This window comes from Phacochoerus africanus, chromosome 6 (assembly GCF_016906955.1).
Source record: "Phacochoerus africanus isolate WHEZ1 chromosome 6, ROS_Pafr_v1, whole genome shotgun sequence".
Taxonomy (NCBI): domain Eukaryota; kingdom Metazoa; phylum Chordata; class Mammalia; order Artiodactyla; family Suidae; genus Phacochoerus; species Phacochoerus africanus.
The window spans coordinates 96,090,486-96,106,483 of NC_062549.1; the positions used below are offsets into that span (position 1 = coordinate 96,090,486).

Here is a 15,998-nt window from a genome sequence, read left to right on the forward strand (position 1 = left end):
TTATTAGAATTTATGAGAAAGGTTATTTTTTAAGAAAGTACTTCCATTCCTGCTTAGAATTTTGAAAACAAAATACTTTTTTAAACTTATTGTTTTATGTATTAAAGAAACACTGTTTTGGAGTTCCTATTGTGTCTCAGAAGGTCAAAGACCAGATGTAGTCTCCATGAGGATGTGGGTTTTTTTGTTTGTTATCTTTTTAGGCCACACGTGCAGCATATGCAAGTTTCCAGGCTAGGGGTTGAATTGGAGCTGCAGCTGCCAGCCTACACCACGGCCACAGCAACACCAGATCTGAGCCACATCTGGGACCTACACCACGCTCACAGCAATGCTGGATCCTTAGCCCACTGAGCAAGGCCAGGGATTGAACCCAGTGTCCTCATGGATACTAGTCAGATTGATTTCCGAATTCCCGAGTATGTGGGTTTGATCTCAGGCATTGTTCATTGGGTTAAGGATCAGGCATTGCTGCAAGGTATGGCATAAGTTGCAAATGCAGCTCAGATCTGGTGTTGCTGTGGCTGTGGTATAGGCTAGCAGCTGCATCTCCAGTTCGACCCCTAGCCTGGGGACTTTCAAATGCTTCAGGTGAGGCTGTAAAAAAAAAAAGTACTATTTTGCTTCTTTTTGTTTGTTTTTGTCTTTTTAGGGCCGCTCCTGCTGCATATGGAAGTTCCCAGGCTAGGGGTCGAAGTGGAGATGCAGCTGTCGGCCTGTACCACAGCTCACAGCGATGCTGGATCCTTAACCTGCTTAGCAAGGCCAGGGGTCGAACCTGCATCCTCATGGATACTAGTCGGATTTCTTATCACTGAGCCACAGTGGGAACACCCTGTTTTGCTTCTCTATCTTGTTCAGTATAACTGCTAAGAACTGTTCATGAAGTAAAAATCGTCTTTAAATTTAGTTATGTTATATAGCTATAGAGAGGCTTAATTTTCATCATTTTTGAGAATTGGAGGTTTTCTGACTTAGCTGATGATTAAAATTTTTTCTGTAATATGATTAAATGAGGGAATAAATGTAAAGGATCTTATACATTGCCTAGTAAATAGCGGGCAACTCAATAGATGTTAATTCATTTTGCTCATCTCTATCCCTTCATCCTCTTCCCTCACAAGATCTCCTCAGGCTTTAATGCAGACCTGTTTTTTGATTTGAGAGTAACAATGAGATGAAAACTTAAGAGGCATGAATCTGGAGCTGTGTCACCAGCTGCCTATTCTTCTTTTTTTACAGCAGACAACAGTAAATTTAAAGCTGTGCTTTTTTCTGCTGTAATTGTTGGACACAATTATTTACTCTCTTCTTGAAATTCTCCTTTAATTTGCTGACATTTCATGCCTTCCTCGTTTTCCCCTAGCTCTCCTAGTTTCCTCTGACCAACTAATCCTGAAATGTAGGTATTGCTTGGCCCTCTTCCTTCTGACAATATTTTTTTTTTTTTTTTCTGGGCAGCTTCACTCATCCCTATACATCAGCTAACCTCCCTTACCTGTTCAAATATTTATCTCCAGCACTGGTCTGAGCTCTGACTCTCTTGTTTGTGTGTTGTGTGTCTTTCTGTTTATTGGACATCTCTGATTTCATTTTGGCACTTCTGACAAGCATTATCCATTACAATATTTTCAATTTAGGTAACAGAAAACCCAGTTCATACTGGCTTAAACATTAAGGGCCTGTGTTACAGGACTAGCTTCAGAGTAGTTTGATCTGGTGGCATAGCTATGTACGTAGCTCTCGTCTCAATGCTCTACTGTGCAGTGTCATTTTATCTCCAAGCTGCCTTCCTTAGTGGTCACAAGATGGCTTCCAGCAGCAACACGCCAAGGGTTCATATTTTCTCATTCAGAGGAAGACAGTAGAGTTGATGAGACTTGGTGACTTAGATTTAAGAGTCTGGAAGAGTCCAGGGTGATTCCCAGGCTTCTAGCTTTTGCCTCTGGATGAGCTGAATTTTCTTCAGTACGAGGAAGAAAAGCAGGATATAGGGAAGGTAGAGAAAATGAGTTATGTAAACATCTGAGTACTTACTTTATTATATGCACATCTGTCTCCTGTCAGAATGACATTGTGCCATAGTCTTTTTTCACCTTTACTCCTAGTACCTAACCCTAAACTTGGCACACATTATATACTTAATGTTTGTGGGGAATGGATGGATTGGATGCATGTACAAATACATGAATACATAACACTGCCTTTTTAGGATTATCTAGCTCTGAAGTTCCCCTTGTGACTCAATGAGTTACGAACTCGATATAGTGTCCATGAGGATGCGAGTTCAGTCCCTGACCTCATTCAGTGAGTTAAGGATCTAGCGTTGCTGCAAGCTGCTAGTGTAGTTCACAGACCCAGCTTGGATCTAGGGTTGCTGTGGCTGTGGCATAGGCTGGCAGCTGTATCTCCAATTCAGCCCCTAGCCTGAGTTCCTGTCATGGCCCAGCAGTTAATGAACCTGATTAGCATCTGTGAAGAACATGGGTTCAATCCCTGGCCTCTTTCAATGGGTGGAGGATTCTGTGTTACTGTGGCTCTGGCGTGGGCCAGCGGCTATAGCTCCGACCGAACCCCTAGCGGATGCAGCCCTAAAAAAAAAAACAAAAAAAAAGACCCCTAGCCTGGAAACTTCCATATGCCATAGGTACAGGCCTAAAAAGAAGAAAAAAAAGAAAAAAAAATCTAGCTCTGAGCAGGGAGATGTATGTATAATAGGTTTTTTTTCAGTGAGCCAGACCTGCATTAGAATTCCAAATTAACTATCCAGAGCTTTGCAATCTTGGGATACTTGCTTTGACACTTTTTCCCACCCCTAAAGCATAAACGATACAACATACTTAGTAACTTGTTAAGGAGATTTAAATAAGAACACAAGATAAAGTGCCTGATAGCGGTTTGGCTTTTAATAAGTAGGTGCTGAAGAAATAGTTGTGGAGTTCCCGATGTGGTGCAGTGAGATCCATGGCATCTTTGCAGCCCCAGGACACCAGTTGACTCCCCATCCCTGAGCAATGAGTTAAAGGATGCCACAGCTACATCTGCCGCTCAGATCTGATCCTTGGCCCAGGAACTCCATATGCTGCAAGGTGGCCAAAAGAAATATTAGTTGTTATTACTTACAACCCAGAAGAAACAGAACAGTTTGTTTAGGCATCAAAAGGCAACATACTCCATTCATTTTACAGAATTTTTCTTTTACTTTCTGGAGAGGAATTTTTGTGTGACAAGTGTATATTGAAGATTATTTATACAATTTTATTGGAGTATAGTTTATGTGTATGATTCAGTGAATTTTTTATTTATTTATTTTTGTCTTTTTAGGGCAGCACCCACAGCCTATGGAAGTTCCCAAGCTAGGAGTTGAACTGAAGCTGTAGCTGCCAGCCTGTACCACAGCCACACCAGATCCAACTGTGTCTGCAACCTATACCACAGCTCACGGCAACACTAGATCCTTAACCCACTTAGCAAGGCCAGGGATTGAACCTGCATCCTCGTGGATACTAGTCAGGTTCATTACTGCTAAGCCACAAAGGGAATTCCCAGTGATTTTTTTTTTTTTTTAAAGTAAATTTACAGAGTAAATTTTTTTTTTAAGTAAATTTGCAGCTATCACCACAACCTAGTTTTAGAACATTTTTATCACCCCAAAAGATTAGTTTGTGCCCTTTTTTCTTTTGGCTGTGCTCATGGCATGTGTTAGTTCCTGAGCCAGGGATTGAATCTAATCCAGAGCTGCAGCCTACACCACAACTGCAGCAATGCTGAATCCTTAACCCACTGTCTTGGTCTGGAGATCAAACTGGCATCACCACAGAGGACAAGTCAGATCTTTAACCTGCTGTGCCACAGTGGGAACTCCTTTTTTTTCTTATTGTGGCAAATATTTACTGTTTTGACCATTTTTAAGTGTACAGTTCAGCTTTAAATACATTCATGGCGTTGTATATCTATCACTACTGTCCATTTAAGAATTTCGTCTTCCTCCCAAAGATTCTGTTGCCATTAAATAACTCCTCACTACCTTCTCGCCACCTCAGCCACTGGTATCCTCTGTTCTACTCTCTATGTATATGGCTATTCTATGCACCTCATAAAAGTGGAACCAAAAAAATATTTTAGCATCATTTAGCATGATGTTTTCAAGATTAATCCATATTTCATTGGATTTTGAGGCAGATACAACTGTTGAGTACATAAAGTTGGGCCAGTAAAGTCAAGAATGAGCAAGGAAAATATGGTCAGAGTTCTCAAGCCATCTGTTGGGAAAGATTACTTAGCTTGGACGTTCAAATGTTTGGTCCCGGTTTCTCCCACCTTCCAACATACCCATTTATGTCAGTATTATAAGGGGAAAACATTTAAACTAATTTTGACTATTTGCATAACTGTCAGTGGAAGAAGTCAAGAAAATGATGGCATTCCAAACTCCATTCATATGGGTCCAGGTTTTTGAATTTTGTCATTTTGTCATATACGTTCAGTGTTCATGAATGTAATTTATCTCAAAACTTTTAGAACACTGTACTGTATTAATATACATTGGTATACATTGCCGTGTACTTTTCTGAAGTACTTTTGGCATCTAGGTATGTAATTAGTTTAGTGACAGACTTTTTATCCTTTGCAACTCCCTGTGGTATTCTTATACTCTCAGTATGAGATGTTGATCAAGTTATCCGAGACATTTGTTTTTTTTTCTTTTTATGGCCGCACTTGTGGCTTATGGAAGTTCCTGTGCTAGGGGTCGAATTGGAACTGCAGCTGCCGGCCTGTGTCACAGCCACAGCAACACCAACCTGCAGCTTTGTGGCAATGGCAGATCCTTAACCCACTGAGCAAGGCCAGGGATTGAACCCATATCCTCATGGAAACTACGTCAGGTTCTTAACCTGCTGAGCCACAATAGGAATCGACATTGTTATTGTGGAACTTGGGCTTCACTTCTGATCTATAGCATTCAACTTTCTGGTCCTCCATCTGAGGGTATTTTTCAGAGGTAAAACACTTCAGAAGTAACATGTCAAAATAACAAACCTTTAGGGCACCTGCAGCTAAAAACATTTATATATGCTATATGATGTATTTCATATCTGAAGCTGTTAAAAGAGAACTAAGAGGATATGGAGAAATTGTAACCCTCATACACTGCTGGTGGTAATGTAAAGTGGTTAGCCGCTTTGGAAAACAGGCTAACAGTTCTTCAAAAAGAGAGTTACCTTAGGACCCAGCATTCTACCCATAGGTATATGTCCAAGAGAATTGAAAACATATGTTCATACAAAAACTTGTGTACAGAAGTTCATAACAGTGTTGCTCATGACAGTAAAAAGTGGAAAAAACCAAATGTTTATCAATTGATAAATGAATAGAGTATCATATGTCCATACAATGGAATAGCATTAGACCATAAAAAGATAAGAAGTGGAAGTTCTCTTTGTGGCTCAGTGGTGATTACAAGCCTGACTAGTATCCATGAGGATGCCAGTGGGTTAAGGACCCGGCATTGCCACGGACTGTGGTGTAGGTCGTAGATGAGGCTTGAATCCCATGTGGCTATGGTGTAGGCTGGCAGCTGTAGCTCTGATTCGACACCTAGCCAGGGAACTTCTGTATACTGACTGCAGGTGTGGCCCTAAGAAGCAAAAAAAAAAAGTATGAGGTAATGATATATACTACAACATAAATGAACCTCAAAAACAATGCCAAGTGAAAGAAGTCAGTCACAAAAGACTACATATTATGTGATTTCATTTATATAAGAAGTCAAGGCGTTCTCGTCATGCAGCTGGTTAAGGATCAGTGTTGTTGCTGCAGCAGCTTGAGTCACTGCTGTGGGGCTGATTTGATCCCTGGCCTGGGAATTTCCGTATGTGGTGGGTGCAGCCAAAAAAAAAAAAAAAAATCCAGCATAGGCAAATTTAGAGACAGAAAATAAATTAGTGGTGGGAAGAGAATGACTGCTAATGGGTATGGGTGTTTTTAGGGAGGAGACGATGAAAATGGTCTAATACTGATTATGGTTGATGATGGTTGCACAACTCTGTGGATATACTAAAAACCACTTAAGGGAGTTCCCATTGTGGCTCAGTGGTAGCAAACCCAACTGGTATCCAACTCGGCCCTGTGCAGTGGTTTAAGAACCCAGCATTGTTGCAGCTGTGGCATAGGTCACAGTTGCAGCTTGGATTTGATCCCTGGCACAGGAACTTCTATATGCTGTTCAGTGTGCCCCAAAATAAATATTTTTATTATTTATTTATTTATTTATTTATTTATTCAATCTTTTAGGGCAGCAACCTTGGCATATGGAGGTTCCCAGGTTAGGGGTCGAATCGGAGCTGTAGCTGCTGGCATACACCACAGCCATAGCAACTAGGGATCTTAGCTGCGTCTGCGACCTACACCACAGCTCACAGCAAACACCAGATCCTTCACCCACTGAGCAAGGCCAGGGATTGAACCTTCGTCCTCATGGATGCTAGTCAGATTTGTTTCTGCTGAGCCACGATGGGAACTCCTAAGTAATTTTTTTAGAAAGGGAAGGCGTTTCTGCTGTGCCTTAGTGTGTTGAGAACCTGACAGTGTGTCCGTGAGAATGCAGGTTCGATCCCTGGCCTTGCTCAATGGCTAAAGGATCCAGTTTTGACACAAGCTGTGGTGTAGATTGCAGATTCAACTTGGATCCCCGCATTGCTGTAGCTTGTGGCATAGGCCAGCTGCTGCAGCTCCAATTCAGTCCCTAGCCCAAGAACTTCCATATGCTTCAGATGTGACCCTAAAAAAAGGAAAACAGAGAAAGAAAGAGAATTAAGAAACATTACCTGAAAATTCAGAAATCTGAGTTCTGACTTTTCTCTGGTCTCCAAAAGGTGTGTTTCCTTTGTTGGTTATTCTTTTTCTTCATTATAACTAGAAGGGAATCAAATAGCTCTTATTTTACTCTGCTCTACAGGAAGAAAGATTCCTCAAGCATGTACATATTTTTCTTTGCAAGAGCACCAGTTAACGCTGGTAATCTTCTCTGTACTGCTCCTTAAGTCTATGAATTACCAAGCTTGATCTCGTATCATAGGTGTGGAAGTCATATCCTTAGGGAATAGGAATTAAATTTTGTTGAGCCCCCCTTTAAGTGCCTTCTACAAGTGAAATTGAGAGGTAAAGTAACTTATCTAATATTTGTTGGGAGAGGTAAAGTAACATTTAATATTGGGAGAGGTTGGAGTTCCCATCGTGGCACAGTGGTTAACGAATCTGACTAGGAACGATGAGGTTGTGGGTTCAATCCCTGGCCTTGCTAAGTGGGTTGGGGATCCGGCGTTGCCATGAGCTGTGGTGTAGGTCGCAGACATGGCTTGGATCCTGCGATTCAACCCCTAGCCTGGAAACCTACTTCCATATGCTGCAGGAGCAGCCCTAGAAAAGGCAATAAGACAAAAAAAAAAAAAATTGGGGGAGGTAAATCAATTTATTTAATATTTGACCTTGTAGGAGTTCTCTTCGTGGCTCAGCAGTTAACGAACCTAACTAGTATCCATAAAGATGTGGGTTTGATCCCTGGCCTCACTCAGTGGGTTAAGGATCCGGTGTTGCCGTGAACTGTGGTGTAGGTCCCAGACTCAGCTAAGATCCCAAATTGCTGTGGCTATGGGATAAGCCAGCAGCTATAACTCCGATTTGACCCCTAGCCTGGCAGCTTCCGTGTCACAGGTGCATCCCTAAAAAGCAAAAAAAAAAAAAAAAAAAAAAAAAAAAAACAAAACCAAAATGACCCTGTAACAGAAGTAGCAGTTTGAACCTGAGTTTTTGTGACTCAAAAAACTTTTCTTTCCTGAGAGTTCCCTGGTGGCCTAGAGGTTAAGGACTCGATGTCACTTCTGTGGCCTGGGTTTGTGTCTGGAAACTTCCGCATGCTGTAGGCGTCCCCCCCCACGCCCTTTTTTTTCTTTCCAGTGTCCTAATGCTCTTTCCTACCAGGAAGACCATCCAAGATTTAAAAGTGATGGAGAAGAGTTTCTGTCGTGGCTCAGTGGTTAATGAATCTTCATGAGGTTGTGGGTTCGAACCCTGGCCTCGCTCAGTGGGCTAAGGATCTGGCTTTGCCGTGAGCCGTGCTGTAGATTGCAGGAGTTCCCATTGTGGCGCAGTGTTTAACGAATCCGACTAGGAACCATGAGGTTGCGGGTTCGGTCCCTGCCCTTGCTCAGTGGGTTAAGGATCCGGCGTTGCTCTGAGCTGTGGTGTAGGTCGTAGACACAGCTCGGATCCTGCGTTGCTGTGGCTCTGGTGTAGGCCAGTGGCTACAGCTCCAATTAGACCCCTAGCCTGGGAACCTCCATGTGCAGCAAGAGCAGCCCTAGAAATGCAAAAAAGAAAAGGAGTTCCCGTCGTGGCGCAGTGGTTAACGAATCTGACTAGGAACCATGAGGTTGCGGGTTCGGTCCCTGCCCTTGCTCAGTGGGTTAAGGATCCGGCGTTGCCGTGAGCTGTGGTGTAGGTTGCAGACGCGGCCCGGATCCCGCGTTGCTGTGGCTCTGGAGTAGGCCGGTGGCTACAGCTCCGATTCAACCCCTAGCCTGGGAACCTCCATATGCCGCGGGAGCGGCCCAAGAAATAGCAACAACAACAACAACAAAAAAAGAGAAAAAAAAGAGAAAAAAAAAAAAAGGCTAAAGATAAGCATAGGTGACCTGGAAAACTTCCCATTCATAAAAGAGTCTTTTGCAAGAGAAGAATTTGATATGAGTAAAACCAAAGTATCTGACTATGAGCATGGATGCACAAAAAGCCAGTCGCAAAAGAATATTTACTTTTTTGAGAGATACAGGCTTTTAATGGACTGTCCAGGTGAGTATAGTGTTTGGTTTCAGGCATCTATACAGTAAGGACCTTGATGACTGGAAAGCATTTGAAGTTTTTCACTGCTGAGGTTGAGACGAAATCTCCTTTAATATAGGTTGTCTTAGAAGATATAGGGTAGAATGTTATCTCAGTTAACTTTGAATTTCCACCCTCTTTCTTTATGGACTATTTAAGGGACTTGATTCTGATCTCACTTGCATTTTTTTCCCCATAGGATGGATAGAATGACAGAGGATGCTCTTCGCCTGAATCTGTTGAAGCGGAGCTTGGACCCAGCTGATGAAAGAGATGATGTTCTAGCCAAGCGGCTCAAAATGGAGGGGCATGAGGCCATGGAACGTCTGAAAATGTTGGCACTGCTCAAACGGAAGGATTTGGCAAATCTCGAGGTGCCACATGAGTTACCCACCAAACAGGATGGCAGTGGTGTTAAGGGCTATGAAGAGAAGCTCAATGGGAATCTCAGGCCTCATGGAGACAACAGGACTGCTGGAAGGCCAGGCAAAGAAAATATCAATGATGAGCCTGTGGATATGAGTGCTAGACGGAGGTATGGCTTGGTTCAGCTGCCTCCATAGATAGTCTTCTCATAAACTAAGCCTATGAAACAGGAATGAGTTCCAGTGAGAAGAGGGTGTTTTTCATCTTAAAAGTTTCTTGAATGAAGCCATATCTATGCCAACTGGCTTGACCATGAATTCCTCTTGTTTCTAAGTGAAACTAGGTATTTCCAGAGTTGGCTTAGCATAGCAAAGAATCATAGTTATTACCTTTAAGATAAAGTGGCCATTTCTGGATAAAGAAGGCACTATAGAGTTGATAGCCCAATTAGAAGTAAGTTAAATATATACACTTTCACTCTAATCTTATGGCCATTTTAGGAGGGAAAAACAATCTTATCTTCAGATCATTCCAGAAGTCCTAGGATCTGTTTATTAGGAGAGGACTTCCTTCCTTTTTTCCTCTCCCACATAGGCATACTCATTCATTTGTACATGTATACTCATGCTTATGCTCTTTCTTTTTCACATATACGCACAGCACACAGACACATTTTTCACAGGCCTTGGTCAAGGTTGATTACTTGGGACTGTGAAGAACAGTAAGAAGAGATACCCTGACCTGGCCAAAGGGTAGAGCCTACCTGAAGAGTGAATCACAGTATAGACGACCCTGGTTTTAAGAACATTCAGTTTACTCTTGGTTCAGAAATAGCTGATAGACACGAAAATTACTTTTTGCTCTTTAGTTGCCTTCCAATTGACCTTACTGACTTTGTCCTAGGATTTATCCAAAGCAGTATTTTTAAGAAGCTGGACTGATGAAGAAAAAAATGGTTATAATCTTACTTGGGTTTGGGGTTTTTGGTTTTATTATTATTATTTTATTTTATTTTATTTTTGCATTTTAGGGCCGCACCTGAGGCATATAGAAGTTCCCAGGCTAAGGGTGGAATCGGAGCTACAGCTGCTGGCCTACACTACAACTTGGGATCCCAGGATCCAAGCCGCATTTGCAACCTACACCACAACTCAGCGGCAGTGCCGGATCCTTAATCCACTGAGTGAGGCCAGGGATCGAACCCACGACCTCCTGGTTCCTAGTCGGGTTCGTTAATCTCTGAGCCATGAAGGGAATGTCCTCTTTCTCTACCTTTTAATGTTTACTTATTGGTACTGTCCCAGAATTATTTTTTTTAAATCACACCTAGTGGGAGAACATTATTCTTGGTTATAGCATTAAAAACCCTTAGGAAACTTCAGATCATTTTTCTAATGATCTTTAGAAGAAGAGAAAAATCCTTGGGAGCTATATGTGGGATCAACAGAATATTAGGAAAGTAGATTAATCCTTAGATCCTTTTATTTTTTTATTTTTTTGCTTTTTAGGGCTGTACCCACAACATATGGAAGTTCCCAGGCTAGGGGTCAAATCAGAGCTGTAGCCGCCAGCCTTGGCCACAGTGACAGCACCTTGGGATCCAAGCCATATCTGTGACCTACACCTTAGCCAGATCCTTAACCCACTGAGCAAGGCCAGGGATAGAATCCGCATCCTCATGGATATTCGCTGGGTTCGTAACCACTAAGCCACAATAGGAACTCCAGATCTTTTTAGAAAAAAAGAAAGTGGATGAATGAGATAATGCACCTGTGTAACCCACTTGCCCCATATTCACCCTTACCCTTCTGGAGCAAATGACTAATCCTACTTCACTGGGGACAAAGAAGAGGAGAAATGTTTGGTAGTTTCTTTACATCCAAATTGGAACCGAACATGCATTTTTCATAGAAGCATTGCCACATATTTTGGTAGGATCTCATTAGTGCTGTTGGAATTGTATATCACAGATAAATTCTGCATTGAAAAGTAAGCGTACCAGGAGTTCCTGTTGTGGCTCAGTGGTTAACGAATCTGACTGGGAACCATGAAGGTTGCAGGTTCGATCCCTGGCCTTGCTCAGTGGATTAAGGATCTGGCGTTGCCATGAGCTGTGGTGTAGGTTGCAGATGCAGCTTAGATCCCACGTTGCTGTGGCTCTGGAGTAGGCCGGTGGCTACAGCTCTAAGTCGACCCCTAGCCTGGGAACCTCCATATGCTGCGGGAGCGGCCCTAGAAAAGGCAAAAAGACAAGAAAAAAGAAAAGAGTACCCCCAAAATTCTGCATTTAATTTTATTAAAGGGATAAGCTTTAGAAAATTGAGCCTTTGGAAACTGGGAGCTGTTTTTAATGGTCTTCAGGGAAAGAGGCTTGATGTAAACCATCCAGACCTCCATTCTGCATGAAAAAATAGGCCCTACTGGCTTCTTCCCTTTCACCAGACCAGATATACTGACAATTATTTCCACTTAGTCTCAAGCTTTTTATACAGATGAACAAGACCGATAGATTGCTCATCATGGAGAACAGTGATTTTTCTGATACGGATAAAAGGAGGAGAGAACTTTTTTTGTGTGTTCTTTTTAAGGTCACACCCACTGCATATGGAAGTTCCCAGGCTAGGAGTCTATTTGGAACTTAAATTGCTGGCCTTTGCCAACAACCACGCGATGCTTGATCCTTAACCCACTGAGCAGCATCACGGATCAAACCTGAGTCCTCATGGACACTAGTTGTGTTCAATACCACTGAACTACGATGGGAGCTTCAAAGAGGAGAAATTTTTTTTTTTGTCTTTTGTCTTTTTGTTAGGGCTATACCCTACAGCATATGGAGGTTCCCAGGCTAGCAGTCTAGTCAGAGCTGTAGCTGCTGGCCTATGCCACAGCCATACAACACCAGATCTGAGCTGCGTCTGTGATGTATACCACAGCTCACAGCAACGCTGGATCTTTAACCCACTGAGCAAGGCCAGGGACCGAACCTGGTCCTCATGGATACTAGTTGTGTTTGCTCCTGCTGAGCCACCATGGGAACTCCAGGAGTTTTATAGTTTCTGGGAATCTGCCAGTGATGTTAGCAGCAAGTTGGTCTTTTAATAATAGCTAATTGAGGAGTTCCTGTTGTGGCTCAGTGGTAATGAATCCAACTAGTAACCATGAAAATTTAGGTTTGGTCCCAGGCTTTGCTCAGTGGGTTAAATATCTGGCATTGCTTTGAGCTGTGGTGTGGGCCAGCAGCAGCAGCTCCAATTTGACCCCTAGCCTGGGAACTTCCATATGCAGAACATGTGGCCCTAAAAAAAAAAAATCTAATTGATACGGTTTCATACTTAAGAACACCAAATATTGTAAATCATATATGTGTTGGGGAAAGTAGCAAAATGATTTCTGTCCCTGGAAAAGCTTAATAAATGAGACCAGAATTCTAGGTTAAAGGTTAAAAAAAAAATTGAGGAATGAAACTTGACTTGGGATTTGCCTTACCTATGCTATCTACCTAATGTGGGTCTGATTATATCATTTAGGGTTTTCTCAGATACAGCTTCCTGATGAATGTCGCTCAGTTGCACAGAATCCATTCAGGAATGTCTCTTGCTTGTCCTATTGCTGGACAGTCCTTAAGCAGTATGTGGCACTCATTTGAGCAAGAAAGAATTTCTTAGCTTGGAAATAATCCAGGAGTTCCCTTGTGGTGCAGTAGGTTAAGGGTCTGGTGTTGATACTGCAGCGACTTGGGTTGCTGCTGTGGCGCAGGTTCAGTCAGTGTCTGGCCTGGGAATTTCCACATGTCAAGGGTATTGCCAAAAAAAGAAGAAATATTCTGTCATGTGTGTATCCGGCCAGGACCTGAATGGAATGAGTTTCTGACTATTGATACAAACATGGAGGAATTAAGTAGAAGTAGAGATCTACCAGGCCTCAAAGTTGTTCACCCATGTTAGTGTTCAGTGTGTGGGGGGACATGAAGGAATATAGAAATGATAAATCATTTAGACCTGACCATTACTGCAGGAGCTTTGAGTTAGAGAATGAAAGGGTCTTTTCTCCCTCTAGTGACTTCTTTTTCTATAACCCTACATTCTTAGCTTGCTGTGTCTGTGACCAGTGGTTATAGAGCAAACCAAACAAATGTGATAGTTTCCAAGATATTCATCATTGTCACTCTGTTTCCCTGTTTTATTTCCTCAGCTAAATTTGCTTGATTTGATTTGATTTGATTTGATTTATTTTTTTTTTTTGTCTTTTGTTGTTGTTGTTGTTGCTGCTGCTATTTCTTGGGCTGCTCCCGCGGCATATGGAGGTTCCCAGGCTAGGGGTTGAATCGGAGCTGTAGCCACCAGCCTACGCCAGAGCCACAGCAACTCGGGATCCAAGCCGCGTCTGCAACCTACACCACAGCTCACGGCAACGCCGGATGGTTAACCCACTGAGCAAGGGCAGGGACCGAACCTGCAACCTCATGGTTCCTAGTCGGATTCGTTAACCACTGCGCCACGACGGGAACTCCTGGTTGATTTTAGTAATTAGGTTGTACCCTGTTTGTCAATTAAGTGCTTATCCCAACCATCCAGGGTGCCTTGTTCAAAAGGCATCCAAGTCCCAACAACACCTGGGATAAAAAGCCCTGAGAAATTGTAGAGAGGCGCTCAGGATTAAAGATCTGTATTACATGTTTAAATACTATCTAAGAACACATTTTTTAGACCTGAATACTCCTTACTACACTATAGGTCTCGAGGAAGTAGGATCTGAGACGGTATCTCTGAGTTAAGAAAGTAGAGGAGGAGTTCCCGTCGTGGCGCAGTGGTTAACGAATCCGACTAGGAACCATGAGGTTGCAGGTTCGGTCCCTGCCCTTGCTCAGTGGGTTAACCATCTGGCGTTGCCGTGAGCTGTGGTGTAGGTTGCAGACTCGGCTCGGATCCCGAGTTGCTGTGGCTCTGGCGTAGGCCGGTGGCTACAGCTCTGATTCAACCCCTAGCCTGGGAACCTCCATATGCCGCTGGAGCGGCCCAAGAAATAGCAACAACAACAACAATAAAAAAGACAAAAGACAAAAAAAAAAGTAGAGGAGAACTGAAAAATTTGGTCGTTGATTGGAAACCTAAGGAATTAGAATTTGCAGTATTTTTGTTATCCAGGTCTTAAGGAGTGAGTGCCATTTTTCATTATTTTAGAGGTTCAAGGTGCTTTTAAGGCTAGTCCCAGAAAGACCAAACTAGAGTTGTCTAATAAGTAGGATTAGGCATAGGGCACAGCCAGTGTGGAAAATTTAGATTTCTTTTCTTTTCTTTTTCTTTCTTTCTTTCTTTCTTTCTTTCTTTCTTTTTTTTTTTTTTTTTTTTTTGCTGTTTTAGGGCCACACTCACAGCATATAGAGGTTCCCAGGCTAGGGATCAAATTGGAGCTGTACCTGCCGGCCTACGCCACAGCCACAGCAACATGGGATCCGAGCCACGTCTGCAACCTACACCACAGTTCACGGCAACACCAGATCCTTAACCCACTGAGCAAGGCCAGAGATTGAATCCACATCCTCATGGAACCTAGTCAGGTTCATTAACCACTGAGCCACAAAGGGATCTCCAGGAAGATTTAAATTTCAAAGTCATCTCTAGATAGTTTCTCTCTGGGGCAGGATGCTAAGTTGAACTCTGGCATCTCAGGATGCACATCCCATATATTTAGTTCTGGAGTTTAATCCTCCGGAAAGCTGTAGACAGTATACTTAACACTATCTATTCCTTTAAGCCACTGACAGTAGTATCTTTTTGGCCTTATGTCTTGACAGGATAGACTATCACTAGAGTTGTCACATAACCTCCTTTCTTATAAATCATCAGATGACCAGGACCATGTTGTTTCAGTATCATGAGTTACCTTCCAAGCAACATATCATCTGTACCTGGAGTGGACATATAGGCTCAACTGCCTTTGCCATTCTTCCCTTGTCAAGCTAACCATTTCCTCCTTGAGCGTCTGTGTAACAAGACAACCCAAAGGAGGATAAAATAAAAAGAGAACATTTGGAATTTTGGTTAAAATCTGTATAATGGAAATGCTTGTTTCTTATTCCCATTCCTAAAGTCAGTGTCTTTCTGTCTGCATCCTCTGTAAAGAATTTAGGTGGGAAAAGTGCTTTTGCTGAGGTCTTGTCACCACTTACATCTTGATGTCTTCTTTATCCTAGCACTTGGATGCCTCTGTCTTCCCCTGGGTGAATCAGAACAGACTTAAGTTCCCTTGGACTTCTTCATTCGGTGTAGAAAAGTTTTCTTAACTTTTCTGTGAACTTTCACTGTTGGAAATACATAATTTTTCCTTTTGTCTAGTGAGCCAGACCGAGGAAGGCTAACTCCCTCTCCAGACATCATTGTTTTGTCTGATAATGAGGCTTCCAGTCCCCGTTCCAGCTCCCGAATGGAAGAAAGACTCAAAGCAGCCAACCTAGAGATGTTTAAGGTAAAAGAAAGATTCTTTTCTTCATTTCTTGATTCTCCTATTCTCTTTTAATTCCCTGAGAGCCTCATTTCTTTTTTTTAGTGTTTATTTTTTGAATCTAAATAAGTACCCATTGATGAAACTCTTTGTTTGTTTTTAGGGCCACACCTGTAGCATATGGAAGCTCCCAGGCTAGGGGTCGAATTGGAGCTGCAGCTGCCAGCCTATGCCACAGCCATAGCAGCGTGGGATCCGTCCGACCCATGTCTGTGACCTACACCATAGCTCACAGCAACACTGGATCCTTA

The 15,998-nt window shown here is 42.5% G+C and overlaps 1 protein-coding gene across 2 annotated transcripts in view; it reads left to right on the forward strand.

Moving 5' to 3' along the window:
* Nucleotides 1-15,998, forward strand: part of GATAD2B (GATA zinc finger domain containing 2B) — a 97,336-nt gene that overhangs the window by 73,142 nt on the left and 8,196 nt on the right. For both annotated transcript variants that reach the window (XM_047784549.1, XM_047784550.1), the window contains exons 2-3: nt 9,080-9,415; nt 15,582-15,711. In XM_047784549.1, the coding sequence (XP_047640505.1) occupies nt 9,081-9,415; nt 15,582-15,711 (465 nt within the window). In that variant the 5' untranslated portion in view covers nt 9,080. The remainder of the gene's footprint in view (nt 1-9,079; nt 9,416-15,581; nt 15,712-15,998) is intronic.